Raw genomic sequence first — 27,833 nt, forward strand, 5'->3', positions numbered from 1 at the left:
TACACTGCAATTAGCAAAATTTTATTTTTTAAACTTTGAAAGCACAATTGCCTTTTGCAGCCTTCCCCACTAAACTAACCACTTCTCAACTCCTCTCTATTGTCTCTGCTAAATTTTAAAAATGTTAATATTTTTATCTTTGGGCCTGCATCCCTCTCGCCTACACCAACTCCTTCCCAGCCCCATCTGACCTCTGTTCCTTTTCCTGGGCCAGCAGCCCATGCCCCTACTTTTAACTCTACCAGGCCACTACCTCTCCTTAGGCTTGTGGCTTTCTGCCCTCATATTTGTGTTATGGAACAGCGGATGGTAAATGCCGAGCTGCTCAAGTCCCAGAGGGAATCAGAAAACAGCTGCCACAATTGTTTGCAATTTGTATTTTATTTTGAGATGCATGCCTTGAATTCAGTAGCAATAAGTCCAACGAGACTTAGAGGTTTTTTTAACAAAACTAAATTAATCATTAATAAAGAAAATGTCTTAAGCACATACATAAGTCTACAAATTACTACTATACTAACTCCTAAATCACCTAATTAATCTGGCTCCCAATTACACCTCTGTTAAGGGAACAGTAAAACAAAATGGAGTTAAATAGACCAAGGCAAAGCACACAATACACTGGACAGTGATATTCAAAGTGAGTTTTATTAGCTTCAGTTCCTGTAGGCAACAACTTGTTGCAGAAGGGCTGGAGGCTTTTCACGTGTTTTTTTTTAAAAAAGTGCCCTCCCCCTTACACAACCTCATCTCCTTTATACATGTTTCCCCCTTTTCAATTCCATTGTTCCAATATGTATTTGCAACTTTCCTTTTCTCATAATATGAGTACTATGAAAGATTTATATTATCAGTAACCTTTGGGAAAAACAAACACTGTTTGGCTTAGCTTCTTATGGCTAGGTGTAACATCTTACCATCTCTTTGAAATTCAAACTAACCTAATTTATCTAAAAATGCAAATGTTCCTCACACCTCACATTCTAAAACCTCAGCCATGTTTACGTATTTAGCATTTCAAACCTAGCTTCCCTTTTGATAACTCAAAAGTGCCAGACTAACTGTCTGCAATTCAATTAAATGCCCCCACACACACACCCACACAGAAACCAATCCAAACCCCACTATTAACCTATCTTTACAATAAATCACAATAATATAAAAATTATTATATTTTCATGACATTTGCTTCATTCCTCTGTGGTCTCCAGCCCCTATTACCTGACCTTTATTGGCTCCACCAGCATTTTTCAAACCAATTGGAAAAGTAAATTGTCAGTGAAAGCAACAAAGATCAGTCGGCATCACTGGGAACAAGTTAATAAACATGAAATGGTGTGAGGATTAAAAATGGTGGGCAGGATTCAGCTGCAAACATTAAGGAAAGAAAATGCAATGTCTAGTTTAATGTGAAATGTGGAAAGTTACTTGAAAAGAAGCTGGGGCAGTTGAAATGCAAAGGTTGAAATTAAGGGCCAACTCTTTGAATCTTTAGCCAGTTCCACCAAAGTTGTAGCTCCCTATTCCTTATGCTTGTGTTCTTCTTAGAAGCATGTGTAAGATTTCTGGATGATAGAATTTGACAGGTTACTCAGACAGCCATGAGTGTGGCTCACCCATACCCTTCTTGCACAAGAGAATTCCAATAGACCATGCATATAATTTCTGGCAGTAGTCTCTTAGGCGGTTCCTTCAAATAAAGGATGGCTTGCTTCCATTCTTGGTTCGATGGGTTCTGAAATGGCTGTTAAGTCTAATAAACAAATCTGCAGACTCTGCCACATGTGGTATAGCAGTAGTACTGGTTCAGGGCACACCATTCAATATTTATGTCACAGTGCAAAGTACTTGCGTACTCCACATGAAATGATTTTTCAGATTTTTTGTAATAAAAATGTAGAAAAAGGAAAATGGTTGCCTCCATCACACCATAAACAGGTTTTTGAGTGTATGTCATACATTTCTATCAAATCTGTTAAGCCCTTTGTGTATCTCAGTAGAAGCTGGTTGAGAAGTCTAGGGTTAAGGCCTGTAACCTAAGAATTAGAACCAGATCTCTTAGGAGTGAAATTAGGAAACACTTCCATACACAAAGGGTGGCAGTAGTAGTAGTTATGAAATCTCTTCCACTAGCAATTGGTCTAACATCAATTGCTTTTTATTTTAAATCTAAGCCCGATAATGCTTTTGGTTAACAAAAATCTTTAAGGATACGGGCCAAAGACCATATGGAATAGGTCGCAGACTAGCCATGATCTCAGTGAAGGGAAGAACAGACTAGAGCGGCTGAATGGCCTATTGCTGGTTCTAAATATATTACCGTAATGGAGGCTCCAATCATTAGTATTCCAAGCAGGGGGTCCAGGTTATGTTACCAAGATTTTTTCCAAAGTATTTAAAAACAAAATCTTAGATTTCATTAAAAAATAAGCTTTAATTTTGCTAAGAAAGTGCTTTAAATGAGGACAGTTTAAAAAAAAACTGATATAAATATAATAAATATATAAATGGCAAAAGTTAAAGATTCAAGATAATCTGCTAATAGGTATAACATTACACTCCTTTCCACAAATACAATGAGGATGTTTCTGTAATTAAGCAAGTTAGCAGAGTTAGGAAGATATATATTACATACAAGTAAACTATACAAAGGTGTTTCTAGTCATACATACAAATTTCTATCAGACTCTTTAAAGATATATAAAAAAGTAATTTTATGGTTTCAAAAAAATTTCCCAGCCACAAAAAAATCCAATGATCTTAGAATGTGCCTAAGTGATTCTCTATATAACCACACCACGTGCCTGTGACAAGAAGTTCTGTTCACATAAAAAAGGACAAATCTGTATCTGTAGTACTTATTGCATTTCAGCTGATATCACAATTAGGACAGTAATTCTTGTAGACCCACTAACTCTGCCATAAAGGTGCTGATTCAATGCATAGTACACTTGTTCTTATTGCTGCTTGCTGTGAACACAAGTTAAATTCCTGAGAGTAACCCAAACCCTATCAACTGACGGCAGCTAAAATGGGATAAATATCATCCACAGGGCCAAACAGGCTATATAAGTCTTACAGTAAAGGTATCATAAGCAAATAGAAGTCACTAGGAGCACAGAAGTTCAGAACGATGTTGACTGAGTTAGAACTGTTGCATTAGTGGAAGTAAGCTAATGGTGAAATAAAGTTGAAATACATAGGCTGACAAAGAAGGTGAAAATTAATGGCACAGATACAAGGAGGATTTGATAATGATTAAAATGATCAACACAGGCAAAAAGAGGAAGGAGAAAAACTGTGCTCAAGTTGACAGAGTGAGCCTCAAACAGCAGTGAATGGGAGTTCAGTTGATATAGCCCATGACTTTTACCTAAATAATTTAATCAAGTCCATCCTTAACCCAAATTTTAAGAAAGAGTACAATAACTGATTAAAAGCATTTTATTATTAGCAAACCACCATGGATGGCAGAAGGAACTTGGGCCAGTAACATAACTCAAGTGTTTTCACAAGTATTTCTGTTGGAAAGTAAGGATTATTTTATCATAAAATAATTGATTATCATGACTTCTGCGAGTCTCATGTTGGTACACCCATATCCTAGATCAACTGATAGTTTTAAAACTGAGATTGATAGACTTTTGTTAGCCAAAGGCATTAAGACATATGAGGCAAAGGCAAGTAAATGCAGTTAGGTTGCATATCAAGCAGGATCTTACTAAATGGCAAAACAGGCTTGTGGGACTAAGTGGTCTACTCCAGTTTCAAAGTTTCTATGATCAGTTTCTAAGTACCCACATTCATATTTTGGAAAGGAAACTACCACCTATAAGTGTGGCTCAACTATCTATTTGGACAGGTGTAAAAGAGATTGGAGTTTTAGTGTCATTGCAGTGCAAAGCACTGTTGGTCAAAGATTTAAATGTTAAAAGATTGTTAGCCCATACAGTTACTAGTGAAACTGGAACACAGAACTAAACCTGTGTGGGGCTGACACAGCCAATCCAGTAAATGAAAGCAGCATTTTGCAAGAACAGCAGACTTCAACTTGAACTAGATCAAGAACCCAGATCATCCAGAGGCAGGAGACATGTTCAATTAATTCAGAAAGCAACAGAGGCACAAAGAAGTGTAGAAAGTCACTTGGTATTTGGCCACTCAAGGAAGTCTCAAGAGCAATACCAAGTTACACACATTTCCCTGTAGCACTATATTACATTGTGCGTTCCCTGATATAATACTCAAACATTATATACTCAGATTTACCATAAGCAATGGTAAGACCCACTAGTGTATTAAATAAAATGTATTAGATGGAATCCCTAACAGTTGTGGGTAACATACATTTTACCAAAATACATACAGTAGCTACTCCTGGCAGGAGATCTGCTGTCATGGTATGTCACACTCATCTGTCTTGCGCCATCCTCACACATCCACTGTAGCTTGTCTGCAACCGCTCTGATATCAGTCATCCAACTACACCTAGGTTGAATCTATTTTCCACTGCCCTCCACTTCATCCTGTAGGAGACATCTCTAACTTTTCAGTACTGATCAAATGGCTGAAAACTGAAATTTTATTTTCAAGATGTCACTTGTTAGCTCATTTATCTTATGGTCTGATGTGGAATTTCTAGCATAGGTCTTAGCATCCACATTTCAAAGGCTTCTATTTTCTTCCAAAATCTTTAATTATCCAGGTTTCTGAGGCATACAGGAAAGTGGATAGAATATAGGTTTTTTTTCCTTGTTACAAGCTTGAGTTAACACACCCTTCACCTTCACAAAATTACTCCTGGTTATCTCTATCCTTCTCTTAACTTCTGCAACACATCTGTCATCTTCTGTTATAATTTGTCTTAAATATACATACTTTTCTACTTGTTCCAATGTGACGCCATCCATTTCAATCTTCACTAGTTTCTTTTAATGCATTCCTTCTAACTACATTTTTTTTTTTTGTCTTTTTTGTGTTCATACTCAATACATTTTCTAACTTCCAGATCGTACTTGATCAAGATATTTTGTAGGGCCTTTCAGTTGACGCCAATGTCCTCAGAATAGTAAGGAGGAATCAAGCGGATTATTCTTGATTACCATCTTTTGGCACTCAAGGAAGTGTGCATGTGTATAGATTTGCCTGTGGATGAAATCAGAACTTGGCTTTGATGCTTTCCACAGCTGACACTCCATTTGTACTTATTGACACTCATGTTCTAGGTTTACAAATGAAGTGTAGATATTTGGTCATAAGCCCTGCATGAGTCGATGCCTTAAGACATGAAAGAAAAGAGAGCAAATGAGGGTGGGTGCAGTGTCATTTCAGTAAATATATTACTGTACAAGGAAGGGGGAACAAGAATGAAGGCTGGCTCCAGGCTGCCCTCATACACCCAATAGGCCTGACTCAAGGGTACATTTGACATCTAAACCACCTTTGCACAGCTGATGTTAGGCACAAGAGAGCAAAAGAAAGGGAATACAACATATGAAATAAATTGAGCAAAAAGAAAAGACCCACAATCCAGTGACGATATAACTGTACAAAATATTGGCAAATTATCCTTAAGATGACCATGTACAAAAACAGCATAAAATGTATTACAATTATTTTGCGGCCAGTGTAGAGAGACATTTCATCAGTTACAGGGCACATTCCCCCTCTTCAGATTCTCAGCCACTGATGATTGCACTAAGAAAACAAAATAAAATGTAAAATTAGAACCATCTTTCAGCTACCATAGATACTTACTCATAGAAATTACTTTAATATTTTAAGTGGAGAGCATTAGGATGAGAGATAATAACCTATAAAACACAGACAAAGAGTTAGGTTAGATTTTCAGTCAATGTCCTCGAACAAATGGTGAGTGATAAAATCATGGAATCATTACTAGCCCTTTGAAAGGACACTTGATATGTTCCTGAGAAGAAAACATTGCCAGCTGTCGGGGTAAATGTTTAGTTAATTTAACTTGTAAATCGTAATGCTGGAGTTCTAGAAGTTGCTTGACTACATTAGCAAAGAATACAAAACTTTTACAAGAAGGCAGGGTGGATTGGGTTCACATTGAAATTGAAGTATTTCCTGCCGATGTCACTTTCAAACCCAAAATTTATATTAGTGATATTTACACAATCAAATGCAAACAATGCACAACCATTTAAGAATGACTAACATCCAGGAATCTGGAAGGACATAGATTCTGCTCACCTTGAAAAGCTTATCAAACCCACAGTGTACAGAACCAGCTCAAAGATGTAAAACACTAATAGTATTGCATTGATCGTCACTTCCAGCTTCAGAACGTAGGTCTGGAGTAGCATATAATAAATAGCCATTATTGTAGATGGTCCAAGCAGCACCAGGCTAATAGTGAGAGGCACCTTACGCTGGGACAGATTCCCCTTGGAACCTAAGGAGGAATTAACAAAAGTGTTAAGATGGAAATGATAATACATTCACTCCACCATACCTTAAAAGTGGTGACTTCTTGCCATTTTCTTGGATCATAAATTAAGTATGAGATTCCAGCACCTCTGGTACCTCTTGCTTCATTTATGATCCAAGAAAATGAGAGCTGTCTAACTTTTGAGCCACAAAAGACATCAGTCCTCACCTGAGCCACACTCACTCAGCAGTTTCTGCCCATGTCTCTTGCTGCTTTCCCCATTTAATATGTTCCACAGAAGTCAACATCTGGAAACTTAACCAGCCTCTCTGTTGGTGATCTGCTTCCTTCTCATCAAGACTAGTCACTCACTTCACGCTCTACCATATTCCAGTTCTATTTGGAAATTCCTTCCTTTCTGGCTCCTTCTCCACATATCAATTCCTCACCCTCCTCTCATCTTTCCTTCAAGATCTTTTACATCTCCTGCTCAAAACACCTTCCTCGTCAGATTCTATTGCATCTTGCCTTGATCTCTGTACCTACAATACAATTCTATTGGAAGTTTTTAAACAACAGAATTTCTATATGTTTTGGGTCTTTCATAGAGACCTTCTCAGGTTCAAGGGCATCGATCACTCCCATAAATGATTAGTTCTGATGAAAGGTCATCAGCCTGAAATGTTAACTGTGCTCCTCTCTCCACAGATGCAGCCAGACCTGCTGAGTATTTCCAGCATTTTCTGTTTTTATTTGTGGTATATTTTAATTCCCATCTTTGCTTTGTCACAACCTTTATTAGACTTGACAGATCCCGAACATGAATTTTTCTCTCCATTTTGTTAATTCTGATCCTAGGATATGGAATTCAACCAGATTATCCTGATAACCACTGTTATTGACTCTCAAATGAATCAAGACATCTCAGCCATTATAGATATGAAAAATCATAGAACGGCCCAAAATAACTTGCATTGTCTGGCACATGACTGCATTAGGGATGCTATGAGAGGTAACTCAAGATCTTAGCTTAGTTATGGGAAGTTAAAAAAAAAAATTGCATTTCTCCTGCACCTTTCACAATTTAGTACATCCCAAAGCAATTTATAGCCAATGAAGTACTCTACAAGTGTAGTCATTGTTGTAATATAGAAAATGCAGCAAACAATTTGCTCACAGCTAGAATCCACAAACAGCAATGTGACAACCAGATTACTTTTAGTGATCCTGGTTGAGAAGGGGAGAACTTCTCTGCTCATCTTTTACATCCACCTAATGGGACCTCGATGTAACATCGCATCCAAAAGGTGATCTCTCCAACTGCACAGCACTCCGTCTGTGTTGCATTGAATTGTCAGACTGGAATAAGATTTAAACCATTAACCTTCTGACTCAGAGGCAAGAATGCAAACACAAAGCCTTGGCTGCAATGACTCAGATGCACTGGGAAGAGTAGCACCTCAGGGTTAAAGTGACCTTAACTTTGGCTCGATTGGAGATAAACCAAAACCCAGGCATACAACATTAGAAAAGGTCAACATCAAAGAATGAGGTAAAGAATCAAACATGTTGCCTGAGGAGTGAGAAGGGGCAGGGGTGGATGGTGGCGCTGGGATGGCAGGGAAAGGAGTTATATTCAATCTTCATTGGATGCCCAAATTCAAGTCGATTTTAACATGTACGGTTTTATCTTTAACCTCATCCATGGCCTTGCTATGCTTTATCTCAGATATCTCCTCTAGCTGCAAGTCTGTTTTCACACTGTCCACTTCTCCAAAACCAGCATTCTCCTTTCCTTGTGCCATGCTTCCTCTACGCTAGTCTCCAGTCCTTCAACCACAACTGCCCTTGCCTTTAGAAAACCCTGACATCAATAACTCCATTTCCAGTTTACAAAAACCTTCTCATCCTTTGTCCTCCCAACCCTGCTCTTCGTTTTCTCCTGTTCACTCTTTTTGCTCACTGCTGTGTAAAGTGCTCTGCGATTAAAAAAGATTTTTCCTGCCTTTTCCTTCATGGAACTGCCCTATAGTTTGTGGTTTGACGCATATGCTGACGACACCCAGCTCAACCTCATCACCACCTCTTTCGACGACTCCACTATGGCTAAATTATCAAACTGCTTGTCCAACATTCAGCCCTAGATATGCAGAAATTTTATCCAATTAAATTTTGGGAATACAGAGACAATTGTCTTCAGTCCCTGCTACAAACTCCTTTCCCTTGTGACTGACTTCATCCCTCCCCCTGACAACTTTGAGGTTGAACCAGACTGTTCACAACCTTCGTTCATATTTGTCCCAAGCCCAAGATGAGCTTCTGACCACGTATCCACGCCACCACTAAGACCACCTCAGTATCAAATAAACCCACCCTGCCTCAGCTCATCTGCTGCTGAAATCCTCATCCATGCCTCTGTTTCCTCTAGACTTGACTATCTCTTACGTGACTCAATGCGAAACTTTACTTTACAATGCCCATGAAGCACCTTGGGATATTATCACATTAATGGCACTATACGAAAGTTGTCTTATGTGCAAAATTTTAGAATTAATCTATAACAGTAACCACTTGTATTTAGATAGTATCTTTAACATTCCGAGGCCCTCCACAGGAGTGATATAAAAAAACTAGAAAACCAAGCCACCATATCATCATAAGGAGATATTTGACCAAGCTTTTGGTCACATAGACTAAGAAGTAGATTTTAAGCAAAGTCTTAAAGGAGGAAAGTGGAGAAGTTTAGGAAAGAAATTCCAGAACTTAAGGGCTTGGAAGCTGAAAGCATGGCTGTAAACAGTTTTTTTTCCTCTTTATTCTTTCATGGGATAGTTGCCCATCCCCAGTTGCCCTTCAACTGAGTGGCTTGCTAGGCCATTTTAGACAGCAGTTAAGAATCAACCACATTGCTGTGGGCCTGGAGTCACATGGAGCCAAGTCCAAGTACAGACAGCAGATTTCCTTCCCTAATGGGCATTAGTGAACAAGATGGGTTTTTATGACAAACAACAATGGTTTCATGGTCACCGTTACTGAGACTGGCTTAATTCCAGATTTGAATTTAATTGAATTAATTTGAATTGAATTTAAATTCCATCAGCTGCCACGGTGGGATTTCAACCCATGTCTTCAGAGCATTTGTCTGGGCCTCTGGATTATTAGTCCAATGACATCACCACTATTTCACCATCTTCCCAAAGCAATAAAAATTTGAGATGCTCAAGAGGCTGGAATTAGAGGGCCACAGATATATTGGAGGTTTGTGTGGATGAAGGAGGTTACAGAGATAGGGAGGGTGACATAATGGAGGTATCTGAAGACAAGGACAAGAATTGTAAAATCCAAGCATTGCTTAACCAGGAACCTATTTTAAATTTTAGATTTTAAAATGTAAGGAAAACCAGGCCTGAGGCCAGAGGGGGACTGGGAGGCAGTGCGAGAGGAGCGGCGGCCTTGGTAGGATTTAAAAAGAGCAGGAGCTGAGAGGCAGAGTGAAGATTTTAAAAGAGCAGGAGCTGGACTCAGGACTGAAAGTGGCACGAGGACAGAGCAAGAGTTCCAGGGAGACTCAGGGCTGAAAGTAGTTCGAGGACAGAGCAAGAGTTATGGGGAGACTGGGGCTGACTCGAGAGGAGAGGCCAGCGAGAGCACTACATAAGGGGTGGAAAAACAGAGGCCGAGACCGGAGAAGAGAGGCGTGCCCTCAGGACCTTCAGGCGGTGGAGTTCGAAGTGACGTCATGATTCAAAAAATGACGGGTGCAGGAGAGGCAGCTGATTGGTACGGGCGGGCAGCTGAGTACTTCTACTTTTTCTACTAATTAAACTGCTGCAGTCCATTAGCTTGAACAAAACAAGGTGAGGACTTCGGACTGTAGTGGGATTGTTTGGAATGGAATAAGGCCCTTAACGTAATTAGTATTCTTTAAAGGGAGTAACTAACGAGCTTAATCTAAAGGGAAGTCATGGCAGCAGAGCTTGCACCAGTGACATACTCCTGCGCTATGTGGGAAGTTATGGACACTTCCAGTGACCCTGGCAACCATGTGTGCAGGAAGTGTGTCTAGCTGCAGCTACTGGCTAACCACATTTTGGAGTTGGAGCTACGGGTCGATTCACTGTGGAGTATCCACGATGCTGAGATTATCGTGGACAGCATGTTCAGTGAGATGGTCACACTGCAGGTAAAGACTGAACAGGCAGAAAGGGGATGGGTGACCACCAGGCAGAGTAAAGGAAGGCAGGTAGTACAGGGGTCCCCTGTGCCATCCCGCTCGCCAACAGATATACCGTTTTGGATATTGCTGGGAAAGACTACTTCTCAGGGGAAAGCAGAAAGATCCTAAGTCCATGGCACCATAGGTGGCTCTGCTGCACAAGAGGGGAGGAAGAGGAGTGGCAGGATTATAGTGATAGCGGATTCAACAGTAAGGGGAACAGACAGATATTTCTGCAGCCACAAGAGACACTCCAAGATGGTATGCTGCCTCCCTGAAGCCAGGGTCAAGGATGTCTTGGAGAGGCTGCAGGGCATTCTGAAGGTGGAGGGTGAACAGCCAGTGGTCGTGGTACATATTGGTACCAACGACATACGTTTAAAAAAAAAAGGGGACGAGGTCCTACAAGCTAAATATCGGGAGTTAGGACATAAATTAAAAAGTAGGACCTCAAAAGGTAGTAATCTCATGATTACTACCAGTGCCACGTGCTTTCAAGAGGAGAAATAACAGGATATATTAGATGAATACGTGGCTGAAGAAATGGTGTAGAGGGGAGGGATTCAGATTCCTGGGACATAGGGGCCGGGTTGCATCTGGGCAGGACCAGAACCAATGTCCTCAGGTGGTGGTTGCTAGTACGGTAGGGTAGGGTTTAAACTACAAGGGCAGGGGAATGGAAACCTGAGGGAAACAGGGGAAGGGGGAACAAGGATAAAAACAAAAGACAGAAAAGTAAAAAGCAAAAGTGGAAGGCAGAAAAAACAAGGGCAAAAAACAAATTGGGTCATAGTGCAAAGTACAGCTAAGATGACTAACAAGGTTAAAAAGACAAGTCTAAAGGCATTGTATCTTAATGCACAGAGCACTCACAATAAAGGTAGATGAATTAACAGCACAAATAGATATAAACGGTTATGATGTAGTTGCAATTACGGAGACATGGCTGCAGGGTGAACATACAAGGGTATTCAATATTTAGGAAGGACAGACAAATAGGGAAAGGAGGTGGGGTAGCATTGTCAGTAAAAGAGGAAATCAATGCAATAGTGAGGAAGGATATTGGCTCATAAAATCACGATGTGGAATCTGTTTGGGTGGAGATAAACACCAAAGGGCAGAAAACATTGGTGAGGGTTGTCTATAGGCCCCGAAACAGTAATGGAGATGTAAGGGAAGGCATTAAGCAGGAAATTAGAGACACATGCAATAAAGGGTACAACTGTAAACATGGGTGACTTTAATCAACATATTGATTGGACAAACCAAACTAGCAATGATACTGTGGAGGATGATTTCCTGGAGTGTGTACGTGATGGTTTTTTTAGACCAATATGTTGAGGAACCAACTAGAGGGCAGGCTATCCTATACTGGGTATTGTGCAATGAGAAAAAAATTAATTAACAATCTTGTTGTGCGGGGCCCCTTAGAGAAGGGCGACCATAAAATGGTAGAATTATTCATTAGGGTGAAGAAGTTGAATCCGAAACTAGGGTCCTGAATCTAAATAAAGGGAACTACAAGGGTATGAGGTGCATGTTGGGGAACCTTACTAAAAGGGTTGACTAAGCAATGGCTAATATTTAAGGAACATATGCATGAATTACAACAATTATTCATTCCTGTTTGGCGCAGAAATAAAACAGGAAAGATGGCTCAACCATGGATTACACAAGAAATTATGGATAGTATTAGATCCAAAGAAGAGATATTTAAAATTGCCAGAAAAAGCAGCAAGCCTGAGGATTGGAGCAGTTTAGAATTAAGCAAAAGTGGACAAAAAGATTGATCAAGAAGGGGAAAATGCAGAATGAAAGTAAACTTGCACGGAACATAAAAACTGACTGTAAAAGCTTCTATAAATGTGAAGAGAAAAGATTAGCGAAGACAAACATAGGTCCCTTACAGTCAGAAACAGAGGAAATCATAATGGGGAACAAAGAAATGGCAGAAGAATCAAACACACATTTTGGTTCTGTCTTTACAAATGTGGACAAAATTCCCCAGAAATGTTAGGGAACCAAGGGTCCAGTGAGAGGGAGGAATTGAAGAAAATCAGTATTAGTAAAAAAACCAATGCTAGAGAAATTAATGGAGTTAAAGATTAAAAAATCCCGAGGGCCTGATAATCTACATCCCAGAGTATAAAGGAAGTGCCCTGGAAATACTGGAGGCATTGGTGCTCATCTTCCAAAAGTCTCTAGACTCTGGAGTATTTCCTACAGATTAAGGGTGGCAAATGTAACCACAATTTAAAAAAGGGAGAGAAAAAACAGAATTACAGACCAGTCAGCCTAACATCAGTAGTGGGGAAAATGCTAAAGTCCATTACAAAGACGTGGTAACAGAACAGTTGGAAAGCATTAATGGGATTAGACAAAGTCAGCATGGGTTTATGAAAAGGAAATCATGCTTAACTAATCTACTGGAGTTTGTTGAGGATGTAACTAGTAGGATAGATAAGGGAGAACCAGTGGATGTGGCATATTTTAGATTTCAAGAAGGCTTTTGATAAGGTCCCACGTGAGAGGCTAGTGGGCAAAATTAAAGCACGTGGGATTGGGGGTAATATATTGGAGTGGATTGTGAATTGGTTGACAGACCAGAAACAGAAGGTGGGAATAAATCGGTCTTTTTCCAGATGGCAAGCAGTGACTAGTAGTGTACTGCAGGGATCAGTGCTTGGGCCCCAGCTATTCACGATATAGATATAAATGACTTGGATGAGGAAACCAAATGCAATTATTTCCAAGTTTGCTGATGACAAAACTGGGCAGGGTCAAGAGTTGTGGGGAGGATGCAAGGAGGCTTTGTGGTGATTGAGACAAGTTGTGTGTGTGGGCAAACACATGACAGGTGCAGTATAATGTGTATGAATATGAAGTTATATGTTTCGGTGTGAAAAGCAGAAAGGCAGAGTATTATTTAAATGGTGATATATTGGGAAATGTGGATGTACAAAGGGTTCTGAGTGTCCTTGTACACCAGTGTATGAAATTAAATGGGTAGGTGCAGCAAGCAATTAGGAAGGCAAATGATATGTTGGCCTTCATTGCAAGAGGATTTAAGTTCAGAAGTAGGGATGTCTTACTGCAGTTATACAGAGGCTTGGTAAGACCATATCTACAGTGGGATTTTCCGCAGCCGCCCGCCGCCACAATCTTCCAGTCTCGCCACAAGTCAATGGACTTCTGCCTGAGGCGTTGCCTTGCCCGTGGCAGATCCAGCCTGTGACAGGGCCGGAAAATCCCAGCCCTGGAGTATTGCGTGCAGTTTTGGTCTCTGTGCCTAAAAAAGGATATACCTGCCATAGAGGGAGTGCAACGATGGTTCATTAGGTTGATACCAGGAATGGCAGGACTGTCGTATGAGGAGGGATTGGTTCGACTGAGCCTGTATTCACCAGAGTTTAGAAGAATGAGAGGGGATCTGATTGAAACGTCTGAAATTCTAACAAGGCTAGACAGATTGGATGTAGGGAGGATGTTTCTCCTGGTTGTGGTGTCTAGAACCAGGGGCCACAGTCTCAAGATACGGAGCAGGACTGAGATGAGGTAAACATTTCTTCACTCAGAGGGTGGTCAACCTGTGGAATTCTCTGCCACAGAAGGCTGTGGAGGCCAGGTCACTGAGTATATTCAAAAAAGAAATTGATAAATTTTTGGATATTATAGGCATCATGGATATGGAGAGAAAGCAGGAATATAACATTGAGATAGAGGATCAGCCATGATCATATTGAATGGCGGAGCAGGCTCGAAGGGCCGAATGGCCTACTCCTGTTCTTAGTTTCTGTGAAGATCAATGAGCACAGGGGTTATGGGTAAACAGGAATTGGCGAGAGTTAGGACACATGCAGCAGAGTTTTGGATGGCCCCAAGTTTACAGAGAATAGGATGGGCAAGCCTAGTCAGGAGTTCATTAGGACAGTCAAGTGTGAAGGTAAAAAAGGTAAGGATGCGGGTTTCAACAGATGAGCTGAGATAGGGATGATGCTATGAACATGGAAATAGGTGAGGAGAGGAGAGAGGTGCTGGTGAGGAAACTGTCAATCTCTTTCTAGAGAAATGGACCAAGGATAAGATCCCTGGGGTACACCTGAGGTAATGGTACAGGAAAAGGAATAGAAGTCATTGCAAGTGGTACGCTGACTACAGTTGGATAGATAAGAAAGGAACCAGGTGAACACAGTCCCATCCAGCTGAATGACATTGGACAGGTATTGGAAGAGGATGGGGTCAACCATGACAAAGGTTCAACAAAGACCCATATCAAAAAGGGCGAGGACTGGTGGTTTACCTTTGTCACGATACATAGGATGTTGTTTGTAACTTTGGTGAGTGCCATTTCAGTACTGTGGCAGGGGTGGAAATTTATCATAATTTGACATGGAAAGATGGGCAAAGGTTTAGGGAGCAACAACATGTTCAAGCACTTTGGAGAGGAAGGAAGGTTGGAGATGGAGGACAGAGGGATCATGGGTGGTTTTTGTTTCGAGGAGAGAGATGATGACAACAGATTTGAAGGAGAAAGGAACAGAACCTGAGAAGAGAGAACTGTCAACAATATCAGCCAACTTGGGGACCAAGAAGGGAAGTTGGGTGGTCAGCAGTTTAGTGGGAATAGGGTCGAAAGAGCAGGAGGTGGGTTACACAAACAAGATGAGCTCGGAAAGGGAACATGGGAGATAGAAGAGAAACTAGAGGAAGATGTATGTTCAGGGCCAGGGCAGGGGGAACCTTGGAAGACGTTTGGGCTAGGGAAAGGGCTGAGGCAGCCAATTGTCACGAAATTTGAAACCATCCAAAGAAGTCCATGAGCTCACCACACTTGTTATTAGAGGCGAATGTGGAGGACAAGGGGGAGAGCAGTTTAAGAAGGTGGTCTGCAGTAGAGAAAAGAAACCAAGGAAGGCCAGTGAGAGTGAGTAATGTTTTCAATGGGAACTATGGCGTCAAAAGTGGGGGCAAAGTGTGTTGAACAGATTGGTAGCTGCAGAAATGTTATGTTGAACCAAAGCCTAGGCAGTGAGATTTTCACTTGTAGTTGCAAGTGAATTGGGAGAGTTTATTTTCCCAGGAGCAGACACAGAAGGAAGGAAGGTTGGAAGGGGAAGTGTGTAGAGAGTGATATATTAAAAATAAAAGTGATCATAAATGGCCTTAGCTTTGATGGCACAGAAGCAGCAAAGCCACTTGTGATAACAAGGTCAAGGGAGTTCCTATGAATGCATTGGAGGAAGAGGTTTAAGATGGGTAAGAGGGCAGTGAACTTGAGAGCATGATGAATGGAGGTGAACTCACCAAGAGGTGGTGCAGAGGCTGAAGAGGAAAGGAGTGAAGATATCTAGGTGAGAACATCTTCATGGTACTTGGGTGGGCAGTAGAAAATGAGTATCTTGAATGAGAGATGAGAGGGGTGGAAAAAAAAAGTAAGACTCTCCAAGGAGGAGAAAACATCAGAGGAACACAAGGACAGATTAAGGCATGACTTGATGGGATGAACCATACAACCCACTGTAACAGTCACTTACCAAAAAATATTCTTGTTACTTCAACTCCAAGGTACAGAAAGAGCATCACTAGATCTAAAGCCAGATTTGCGGAGGTATATGGCAAGAGCAGACCTACAATATAACAGCAGAAAAACATTTACAGGAGGGCAAAAGCAGACTTATACACAGAAGTACATTTTTGGTATTAGTCAAGACTAGACCCTGCCACAGAGGATGCATATTAATGATACACAAAGACCAAACCAGCAAAAGCAGCTACCAGTATGGGCAGTCTGTTGGCCAAGAGAATGGGAGATGCAACTATTATAAATCATGTTTCTCCAAATTCCTTTTAATCATGTCTGTTATGACGGGATGGGAGGAGTGCGAGTTTATTTTGCCCCACTATTCTGCAGGTTGCACCATTAGTTTAAAAGTTTAATTCCACTCACCAAAATGGCCAGTTACTTATCTTTGCTACTGTTCGACCCAGAATGAGAGAGACTGTAACCAGGCTTCTTTCAGTAAACTCAGAATGCTGCTGAAAAAAGAGACATGTCTAAGCTTTTCATCTTGCATTCATCAGGACGCTTGCACGAATACCAGTATAAAAGGGAAGACAAGTCAAGTTCAGTTTTAATGACAGCATGTCTGCCAAAATAGATGTTGCTGCCATAGGATCCCCTCTAGGCCCAGCTCTCAAACATCTTTGTTGGGTTCCATAAGAAACATGCCTTCAATGGAATAACTTCCTACCTCACATATTTCCAATATGTGAATGATGTTTGCTATGTTTAAATCCGCAGCTGCATGTAACAATTTCCTTACATGTCTTAATGGGCTCCATTCTGCACTCAAATTCACCTATGAAATGGAGCAGTTAAATGAACTCTTGTTCCTTGACATACTAGTTGAGAAATCTGCCAGGGGATTCTCTACCACAAGCCTACCTTCATTGGTCAAAATACACATTGGGATTCTTATAGTTCCACATGCTAACATTGGTCTTATAAAAATAAATAGTAAAAATAAAAAGTAAATAAGGCCCGAGCCATTTGATCACCATTAAAGCTTGATGCTAAAATACAGCATCAAAGGCATCCTGCAGGATAATGGCTACACTGATCAGATCATTTCGCAGTGTATCACGCAAGCTAATGAACAGGACTAAGACCATCACTTTCGGCCCTGAAAAGTGCCCAGTCTACTTACGATTACCCTGGATAGGCAAGGTATCTCAAAATTTGAGCAACGTGTGAAGCTAGCTACTTCACACTAATACTAAGCAGTAGGAATGAGAGGTATTCGTCACTAACAGAATGCTGCCATCAAACCAAAAAGATGTTCTGCCTATCAAATGAGTGATGAGGTAAATGAATTTCAGTGCCAAGGTGCTGCCAGGTATGTAGGCCGTACAATCCACCAGTCTTTGGGACGTATCAAACAGCATATCCCAACCACTGTTTGCAATGGACAGGGTACATACGGTACCCAACCAGCTCATGCTTGCAAAACTCAGAATCACAGTGTCCAACATTAGATTTGATTCCGCAATTGGACAACATTTGCTGAACAATCCTGAATGTGCTAAAAGTTACGCTGACAACCAATAAAATTGTCTGTCGGGCTTGCAGTATGGCACATTTGCGTATACTGGAAGCGACAAGTATTTATACACAGGGCCCTGTTTTTGCAGACAGAAAGAACATGTACATACATTGCACCTGTTTTAGCTAAATAAAATAAGTGATAGCCATTTGCTGACTCAGTTCTCAGGACAATGCCATGACCAATCAGGGTCAAGCCTCCTGGTTTAAGTTTCAAACAATGCCTGGCAGTTAACTGTCAGTCACCATCAGTGATGTATTCTCCATAGCAACATGACTTGCCAACCAACCAACCAGCACTCTCTTCATGTACAGTATAAATTGTTTTCCCCTTATATTGGTATTTTTGCAAGTGTCCTGATGAGTACAAGACAAAAAGCTTAGATATGTCTTTTTTTTTTAAAAAGCCATATTCAAGTTCTGCAAACTCAATGATTGATTTATTATAAAACAAAACTTATTTTTTCAAGCAAGTTTCAAGAACTGGTTAACACAATTATACTCTGGAAAGGTAATGATCTATCCCTTTTAAAAAATATCCCAGCACACACTCATACAAACAAAATAGGGTCTCTCTGCAGAGATGTAAAATAAAAGATAAAGTTTGCAGGGTCTCGATGCTGTTGATCTGGAGTTCCCTCGTATGAAGATGGGCTGCTGGTCCCAGTAGATTTGTGGAGGTTCTCACCAACAGAGCTTCAGCGTGGAGGAGAATATGGAGCTGGACCTTCTTCCTGTCTCAGCTTTGCAGGTCCAAATACAAGTTACACTCAGAGAAGGATTCTCTGGCTACAGGTTTATAAACACACACACAATTTTAGCCATGGCAGAGTGAGATAGAGTCAGTTAGGGTAGCATTTCTGCTCAGCTTATTCCCCAGCACGACTGAATTCACAAAACAACAGGTTGGAACTTAAATCTTCTCTTTGCCATGTGATTTCTAGTAAATCACTTGCCTATGTCTTTACCAGTTTCCGCACCTCCCCCCGCCCCATCAATTAAAGTTCAAAACAAATGAAAAGCTCTTTTTCAAGTGCCATGCTGATCAGTTGATTTCTTGGAAAAGCCATGCTTGTTGACAGGTTCAAGGTGAACTTATGACTCCAGGTCAGCATCCAAATGTCCAGATAACACAATGTCCTCCCATATTTTAAAAGAAAAATACTGTTCGTGAAAATATGGTTTTCCCAACGTCTTTCAAACTGTGTTTTATTGGACAAGTAGTAATCTGGGAAAACACGTCCAAGGCAAGCAATTGACCAGCTAATCATTGCTGGATTTATGCTCAGATTTCTATTAAGTGCAAAAGTCATTTCGAACATGATCAGTATATGTCAGTTGGTTTCTAAAACTATCAAATAGATTTATTCACAGGTGGTTATTCATACAATTAAGCAGTAAGCCAGTTTGGAGGTCAGTTGACATAAAGCAGCTTTAAATCAGTTCACGAAAGGTTTAAACAGATAAATAAATCATTTCTGTTTGTTCCTTTGAATGGCTCTCTTTTCAGGACTTTCAAATGAACAACAAACACTTCTCGGAAGGGAGCAGCTATCTGATCCCCACTCGTCATTTTTTCTTGAAATTACTTGAACATTGCACTGAGCTGCATTTTGCCAAAACCAAAACTAATTGGTATATCAACAGTGCCAACAACACCATCTCTCCTTCACTACTGTTTCTATTGACTCCTCCACTGCATATGATTTGTCACACTGCTTATCTGACACCAAATACTGGATGAGCAGAAATTTTCTCCAATTAAATATTAGGAAAACTGAGGCCTTTATCTTGGCCTGTCTTCAGTCCCAACAAAATCTCCATTTCCTAGATACTGAGTAACGGTTTGAATGGTTATGGGAGAGTGGAGCGGAGGCCAAAATGAGATCAGCCATGATCGTATTGAATGGTGGGGGGGGGCTCAAGGGGCTGAATTGTCTACTCCTGCTCCTAGTTTTTATGTTCTAACTCCGTATTAATGCAAGCTATTGTTGTTATAGCCTATGGGATATATCTGTGCTTTCAGAAGTTGACCTGCAAGACTGAAGCATTTTACTTAAACAATGAACAACTAGCTCCATAACATGCAAAGTATATTGATGGTCACCTGTGTTGATTCTGCTGGAGCTATTCTGACAGGTTGTAACTTTAATTTATAGCCTGGTGAAAGACCAGTTAGTTCAGGCACTTGGGTGAGATACAAGCTTTGTACTTTTTTATACTACTTTGTACTAAGTTTTCTCTACCCTTGTCTCCCAAAGCTGTTTATTGACAGGTCTAGTACCATGCATGCTATCCAATACCTTATGGATGAAATTTAGTAAAAATCTGATATGAATGTTCCGTTCAATTTTAGCAGCATCACAACTAGGGCTGGTGCTATCAATTGCACACATGCATACTCTAGGGATTTTTAGATAACAGTCAAACAGGAATGCCAACCATAGAGGCTAGGATTAACAATTTTGGTATGACGCATATATGAAACTTGAAATCTGAATTATAGCTCAGTCACTCACTGCATGAGCTTGTTGAGCCGTCAGGGTCAATGCTGTCCGACATTTTTAATTTTAGGAAGAGGAGAGATAATCAATAGAACAATTCCTATGGTTAACTTTAAACATTTCAAAGACCTGGTTCTTCGGGTTTATGCAATCTCTGATGTGGCATCAAACTGTATAGCTGACTAGAGTCTAAGATTTGATAGCCAATGTGTGCTGATAGCATGTTTGGCCAGATAAACAGTTGGAAGGGGCTCAAGCCTCAGCAGCTCTACCCCTATATACACCAAATAAGCTATTTCCAATGACTAGTTATGTTGCTGAAATACATATGGGTATAAAGGCACTGAAACAGAATAGGATAAAGACCTCTAAAAAATCACCTTCAGACATTCACAATCTCATTCATATAATAAAATGTATTCATCTAGTATCTTCATATAGAAAAATAGCCCAATGTATAAAGAATGGCTGGTTAAAGAAAGGCATGGAAGGCACAGAATTGTAACCCATCAAGAATCACTGGCAAGAACAGAAAATTCACAGAAAAAAAGTTGAGTTTTCAGTTGAATTGTTTATTTTTCCGTCTGTATTTTCATTTTATTGCTGAGAATATAATTTAGAAAAATTGTAAGCCTTGTGTTTTCCTCCATTTGAAAAATTGCTGAAACGAGTACGATCATAAAACACAACTTTTTCACTAAAATTGTCAAAGTGCAAAATATAGGAACACTTTTTACCCTCAATCTACTTTGTCACTAATCACAAAATAATGTGTTCAACATTGTGTTTAATTTATCCCAAAAGGACACAGATAAAGAGAAAATAACAGTTAAAATACACTCACACCAGGATTCAAAACCTACTTTTGTATATGAAAAGAAGGATCTCTGCCACAAAGTATGCAGCATAGTACCAGCTGTTCAGGAATAGCAGAACTTCCAGTGAAGTCAAGGAGAGCTGATGAAAAAACATTAAGGAAATACCATACATACAAATCTTTATTACTACAGCTTTTTTATTTCAAAAGAATTTCAGTGTTGGTTTAATCTCCCAGTGATTAGAACTGATAAGATTTTTCATAATGAGGCTGATAATTCAAGAGTTGCTTTGTCCTGTGGCCTCATATCAACCAAATTCAAACAACCTAAGGTTCATTGCATGTAGAACCCACACAATCAGCAGAGGGGAGACTTTGAAGCTAGGTCTCAGAGTGAAGAATGATACTTCAATTCTCATTTGTTGCCCTATTTCAATCTTCAATATTTTTGTGTGCTTGCAGTCGCAAAAAAGAGAGTAAATTTTGCACCAACTTTACTTCACAAAAGGATACAACTGGAGGAGGTTTTCCTGCAAAAGATGACAAAAGTCATTAAAAACTTGCAAATATGCTCCAGGAACTGCTCAATTTGAAAACACACCATTTAATCTGGTATGGTGTCAGGCAGACCAGAAAGGTCCGGATTTGATCTGTGCTGTGTCCGCTGATCTGAGGCAGGCAGGATGCTATAAGTAGACAAAATCCAGGCAGAGCTCTGCTGCTCATGGTAAAATTGCCTGTCAATACTGTTTGACGAGGTTCACACTGCAAGGTTGTCTGTTTGTAAACATTTTAATGAACAATTTATAATTGGGTGGGCCATACCCAACAACCCCCACTCCTCCAACCGACCCGACCCCCCCCTCCTCCCCCTCCCTCCTCCTCCGCCCCGACCGACCCCGCCCTCCTCCTCCCAAAACCCCCTCCTCCCAAAACCCCCTCCTCCCGCACCCATCCCTCCTCCTACCGTTGCCTCCCCGACCCCCCATCCTCCTCCTACAGTTGCCTCCCTTCGACCCCCCCCTCCTCCTTCGACCCCCCCTCCTCCGCCTCCTCCCCCAGACTCCCCCTCCTCCTCCTCCCCCCAGACTCCCTCCTCCTCCCCCTCCCACTGACCCCCTTCCTCCTCCTCCCCCTACCGATCCCCCCTCCTCCCGGCAACCCCCCACTCCTCCTCCGCCTCTGCGCCCCGACCCCCCTCCATCTCCAACCGCCCTCCATCTCCAACCGCCCTCCATCTCCAACCGCCCTCCTTTCCGCCTCCTCCCCCCGACACCTCCTCCTCCTCCTCCGACCCCCCTCCTCCGCCTCCTTCCCCCGACCCCCCCTCCTCCGCCTCCTTCCCCCGACCCCCCCTCCTCCGCCTCCTTCCCCCGACCCCCCCTCCTCCTCCTCCTCCACCTCCTTCCCCCGACCACCCCCCTCCTCCGCCTCCTTCCCCCGACCACCCTCCTCCTTCACCTCTTGCCCCCGACCACCCCCATCCTCCTCCCCCCGACTCCCCTCCTCCTCCCCCTCCCTCCACCTCCCCCGACGCCCCCCTACTCCTCCCCCCGACCACCTCCTCCTCCTTCCCCCTCCCCCCGACACCCCCTCCGACACCCTCCTCCTCCTCCCCCGACAACACCCTCCTCCTCCTCCCCCCAACACCCCCCTCCTCCTCCTCCCGACCTCCCCCTCCTCCCCCAACCCCCCACTCCTCCTCCGTGCCCCGACCCCCCTTCGCCTCCGACTCCCCTCGTTTCCGCCTCCTCCCCCCAACCCCCCTCCTCTCCTCCTCCTGCCCCCGACAACCCTCCTCCTCCTCCTCCCCCGACCGCCCTCCCCCCCGTCCCCCCAACCACCCTCCTCCTCCTCCCCCCCCAACCCCGCCCTCCTCCTCCCCCCCCCAACTCCTCCCCGACCCCCCAACTCCTCCTCCATTCCGCCCCCGATCCCCCTCCTTTCCGTCCCCTCCCCCGACACCCCTCCTCCTCCTACCCCCGACCCCCCTCCTCCTCCCTCAGCCCCCGAACCCCCTCCTCCTCCCTCAACCCCCGAACCCCCTCCTTCTCCCTCAGCCCCCGAACCCCCTCCTCCTCCCTCAGCCCCCGACCCCCTCCTCCTCCCTCAGCCCCCGACCTCCCTCCTCCTCCCTCAGCCCCCGACCTCCCTCCTCCTCCCTCAGCCCCCGACCCCCCTCCTCCTCCCTCAGCCCCCGACCCCCCTCCTCCTCCCTCAGCCCCCCGACCTCCCTCCTCCTCCCTCAGCCCCCCTCCTCCTCCTCCCCCCGACCCCGACACCCCTCCTCCTCCTCCCGCCCCCAACACCCCCTCCTCCACCCCCTCCAACCGACCCCGCCCTCCTCCTCCCCCTCCGACCGAACCCCCCTCCTATCGATCCCCCTCCTCCTCCCGATCTCCCCCTCCTACCGCACCCATCCCTCCTCCTACCATTGCCTCACCCTGACCACTCCTCCTCCCCACTCATCCTCCGCCTCCTCCCCCCGAAACCACCCCCCTCCTCCTCCCCCCCGATCCGCCACCACTCCTCCCCCCCCCCGATCCGCCACCACTCCTCCCCCCCCCGATCCCGCCTCCCCTCCTGCTCCTCCTCCCCCTGCCCCCAACCCCCCCTCATCCTCCTCCCCCCCCAATCCCCATCTCCTTCTCCTCCCCACCTGATCCCCCCTCCTCCTCCTCCGCTCCCGCCCCTCCCCCTCCACCTCCTCCACCCCTCCCGCCCCTCCTCTCCGACACCCCCTCCTCCTCCCCCGATCTCCCCCTCCTCCCAAAACCCCGTCCACCCGCACCCATCCCTCCTCCTACCGTTGCTTCCCCCCGACCCCCCCTCCTCCTATCGTTGACTCCCCCCGACCCCCCCTCCTCCTCCGCCGCCTCCTTCCCCAACCCCCCCCTCCTCCGCCTCCTCCCCCCGACCCCCCCTCCTCCACCCGAACCCCCCTCCTCCTACGCCTCCTCCCCCCGACCCCCCTCCTCCTCTGCCTCCTCCCCCCCGACTGCCCCCCCTCTGCCTCCTCCCCCAACCCCCCTCCTCCTCCTCCTCCCCCAACCCCCCTCCTCCTCCTCCTCCGCCTCCTCTCCCAACCCCCCTCCTCCTCCTCCGCCTCCTCCCCTAACCCCCCTCCTCCTCCCCCCAACCCCCCTCCTCCTCCGCTTCCTCCCCCCGACCCCCCTCCTCCTCCGCCTCCTCCCCCAGACCCCCCTCCTCCTCCGCCTCCTCCCCCAGACCCCCCTCCTCCTCCCCGACCCCCTCCTACGCCTCCTCCCCGACCCCCTCCTCCTCCCCGACCCCCTCCTCCTCCTCCCCGACCCCCTCCTCCTCCTCCCCGACCCCCTCCTCCTCCTCCCCGACCCCCTCCTCCTCCCCGACCCCCCCTCCACCTCCTCCTGCCGACCACCCTCCTCCTCCGCCTCCTCCCCCGACCCCCCCACCTTCTCCCCCCTCTCCTCCTCCGCCTCCTCCCCGACACCCCCTCCTCCTCCACCTCCTCCCCCCGAACCCCCATCCTCCTCCTGCCGACCACCCTCCTCCTCCTCCCCCAACACCCCCACCTTCTACCCCCTCCTCCTCCGCCTCCTCCCCCCGACCCCACCATCCTCCTCCGCCTCCTCCACCCGACCCCCCCCATCCTCCTCCGCCTCCTCCCCCCGACGCCCCCATCCTCCTCCGCCTCCTCCCCCGGACCCTCCCATCCTCCTCTGCCTCCTCCCCCCGAACCCCCATCCTCCTCCGCCGACCCCCCCATCCTCCACCCGACTCCCCCTCCTCCTACGCCTCCTCCCCCCGACCCCCCTCCTCCTCTGCCTCCTCCCCCCGACTGCCCCCCCCGCCTCCTCCCCCAACCCCCCTCCTCCTCCCCCAACCCCCCTCCTTCTCCTCCGCCTCCTCCCCCAACACCCCTCCTCCTCCACCTCCTCCCCCGACCCCCCTCCTCCTCCGCTTCCTCCCCCCGACCCCCCTCCTCCGCTTCCTCCCCCCGACCCCCCTCCTCCGCCGCCTCCTCCCCCAGACCCCCCTCCTCCTCGCCGACCCCCCTCCTACGCCTCCTCCCCGACCCCCCCTCCACCTCCTCCTGCCGACCACCCTCCTCCTCCACCTCCTCCCCCGAGCCCCCCACCTTCTCCCCCCTCTCCTCCTCCGCCTCCTCCCCGACACCCCCTCCTCCTCCACCTCCTCCCCCCGAACCCCCATCCTCCTCCTGCCGACCACCCTCCTCCTCCTCCCCCAACACCCCCACCTTCTACCCCCTCCTCCTCGGCCTCCTCCCCCCGACCCCCCCATCCTCCTCCGCCTCCTCCCCCCGAACCCCCATCCTCCTCCTGCCGACCACCCTCCTCCTCCTCCCCCAACACCCCCACCTTCTACCCCCTCCTCCTCGGCCTCCTCCCCCCGACCCCCCCATCCTCCTCCGCCTCCTCCCCCCGACCCCCCCCCATCCTCCTCCGCCTCCTCCCCCCGACGCCCCCATCCTCCTCCGCCTCCTCCCCCCGACGCCCCCATCCTCCTCCGCCTCCTCCCCCGGACCCTCCCATCCTCCTCCGCCTCCTCCCCCCGAACCCCCATCCTCCTCCGCCGACACCCCCATCCTCCTCCACCTCCTCCCCGACCCCCCTTCCTCCTCCGCCTCCTCCGCCGACCCCCGCCTCCTCCTCCGCCGACCCCCGCCTCCTCCTCCGACCCCCGCCTCCTCCTCCGACCCCGCCTCCGACCCCCGCCTCCTCATCCGACCCCTCCTCCTCCTCCTCCGCCCCGGCCTCCTCCTCCTTCGACCCCCGCCTCCTCCACCTCCGACCCCCGCCTCCGACCCCCGCCTCTTCCGCCCCCTCCGTCCCCGACCCCCGCTCCTCCTCCGCCCCCTCCGTCCCCTCCTCCTCCGTCCCCACCTCCTCCGTCCCCGACCCCCGCCTCCTTCGTCCCCGACCCCCGCCTCCTTCGTCCCCGACCCCCGCCTCCTCCTCCTCCTCCTCCAACCGACCCCCCCCATCCTCCTCCTCCGACCGACCCCCCCCATCCTCCTCCTCCGACCGACCTCCTCCCCTCTTCTCCTCCTCCTCCTCCTCCTCCCAGGCATGTCCACACCAACGACCGCCCCCCCCACAAACCCCGCAGTCCGCATCGCCAACCCCATGACCTCCCGTCCATATCTCCACACCTATGACCGCCCCCCCCTACAAACCCCCCAGTCCGCATCGCCACCCCCACGACCTCCCGTCCATATCTCCACACCCATGACCGCCCCCCCCACAGACCCCCCCAGTCCGCGTCGCCCCCCCCACAGACCCCCCCAGTCCGCGTCACCCCCCCCACAGACCCCCCCAGTCCGCGTCGCCCCCCCCCCCACAGACCCCCCCAGTCCGCGTCGCCCCCCCCCCCACAGACCCCCCAGTCCGCGTCACCACCCCCACGACCCCCCACCCCCACCCCGTCGCCACCCCCACGACCCCCCAACCCACCGTCCGCATCGCCACCCCCACATCCGCCGACCCCACATAACCGCTTCGCCTCCTCTCCGCATAACCAACCCTTTACGCCATTTCAACCAACTCCTCTCCTCCTGCCATCAACCACCGGATCCCTTACCTCTCGCCATTTTGCGTTTCCTCAACAACGGTTTCCAGTGTCGCTCCGTCACTTCCTGGTAACCATGCCCAGGTCGGGTAACCCCGCTGGACGGATACCTTCAACCTGTTTAAACAGAATAAGCAACGTTTCTCTGCAACCTACCCCCGAAAGTGATCAGTTTTATAAATCATACTGAACAGAATATAAGACTCATACCACTTGCCACCCCTAATGGCGGCAGGTTTTTCTTTCCCAAATGGGTTCGGCATTGGAAAGTTTTCCGCTGCTCTAATTGGTTCACTTTTCAGTCTCCGGATTGGCCATTCTGTCCCAACGTTCTAACTGGATAATCTGGAAATCCAGGACCGCGTGCTCTGTTTGAACGTGCGACTGTGCGCGTGCGTGGCCGCATGGCGTTGAACTCTTGATAAGCTTCTAGGGTTACAATTAGAAACTAGAGGTGGACTCTTTACCCTTTTCAGGGCCCAGATTAGCAACTCACTTGGAGGTAACTCTTTCGAGGACAAACAATTTCCATCTGTTGCTATTCAGATGAAGTTACATTGTTTCATAGTTTGTTATTGTGAGATTTGAACTCTTGATCTTGGGATTACAAACCCAGTACCATAACCACTTGGCTATTTAGGCCAAGCTTATAATTAACATATCTTTGTAACTCTTTCGAGTACAAACACGTTTCCATCTGTTTCAGATGAAGTTACATTGCTTCATAGTTCGCCATTGTGAGATTTGAACTCTTGAGCTTAGGGTTACAAACCCAGTACCATAACCACTTGGCTATTTAGGCCAAGCCTAGGGATGGTGGCGATCAGCTGGTTTATGACCAGAACTCGACCCCGGAAGATGTAACTCTTTCGAGTACAAACCCGTTTCCATCTGTTTCAGATGAAGTTACATTGTTTCATAGTTTGCCATTATGAGATTTGAACTCTTGATCTTGGGGTTACAAGCCCAGTACCATAACCACTTGGCTATTTAGGCCAAGCGGCATGGCGTTGAAGAAGAACAGGCTCATTCACTCTCCAAATCAGCTCAGAGAAAAAAAACAATGGCTTGATGTTTTTGAAGTAATCGGGAGGAATATAGTCATTTGTAAATCACAAGGGTTAAATTTTGGCGCCTACTGGGGCTTAGGTAATTCATAGGAGTTACTGGAGGTGGTCTATGCAAGATACTGGGGATAGTTTTTCCAAAAAGAACTCTTAAACTTA

At 46.1% G+C, this 27,833-nt stretch overlaps 1 protein-coding gene across 6 annotated transcripts; it reads right to left on the reverse strand.

Moving 5' to 3' along the window:
• Positions 1-2,420: 2,420 nt before the first annotated feature.
• Positions 2,421-26,880, reverse strand: LOC121283428 (transmembrane protein 216-like). 6 transcript variants are annotated; one of them, XM_041197994.1, is made up of 7 exons: positions 26,818-26,880; positions 26,620-26,724; positions 21,550-21,566; positions 21,083-21,176; positions 16,148-16,240; positions 6,220-6,421; positions 2,421-5,697 (listed from the first exon to the last, which is right to left on the reverse strand). In XM_041197994.1, the coding sequence occupies exons 2-7, from the start codon at positions 26,627-26,629 to the stop codon at positions 5,679-5,681; spliced, it is 435 nt and encodes a 144-aa protein (XP_041053928.1). In that variant the 5' UTR covers positions 26,630-26,724; positions 26,818-26,880; the 3' UTR covers positions 2,421-5,678. The 6 variants fall into 6 exon arrangements, with proteins under 6 accessions (XP_041053928.1, XP_041053930.1, XP_041053932.1 ...); XM_041197996.1 differs by having other exon boundaries at positions 21,550-21,813; XM_041197998.1 differs by adding an exon at positions 16,561-16,646 and having other exon boundaries at positions 26,620-26,856.
• Between the last annotated feature and the right edge of the window lie 953 nt (positions 26,881-27,833).

This window comes from Carcharodon carcharias, chromosome 10 (genome assembly GCF_017639515.1).
Source record: "Carcharodon carcharias isolate sCarCar2 chromosome 10, sCarCar2.pri, whole genome shotgun sequence".
NCBI classification, from domain to species: domain Eukaryota; kingdom Metazoa; phylum Chordata; class Chondrichthyes; order Lamniformes; family Lamnidae; genus Carcharodon; species Carcharodon carcharias.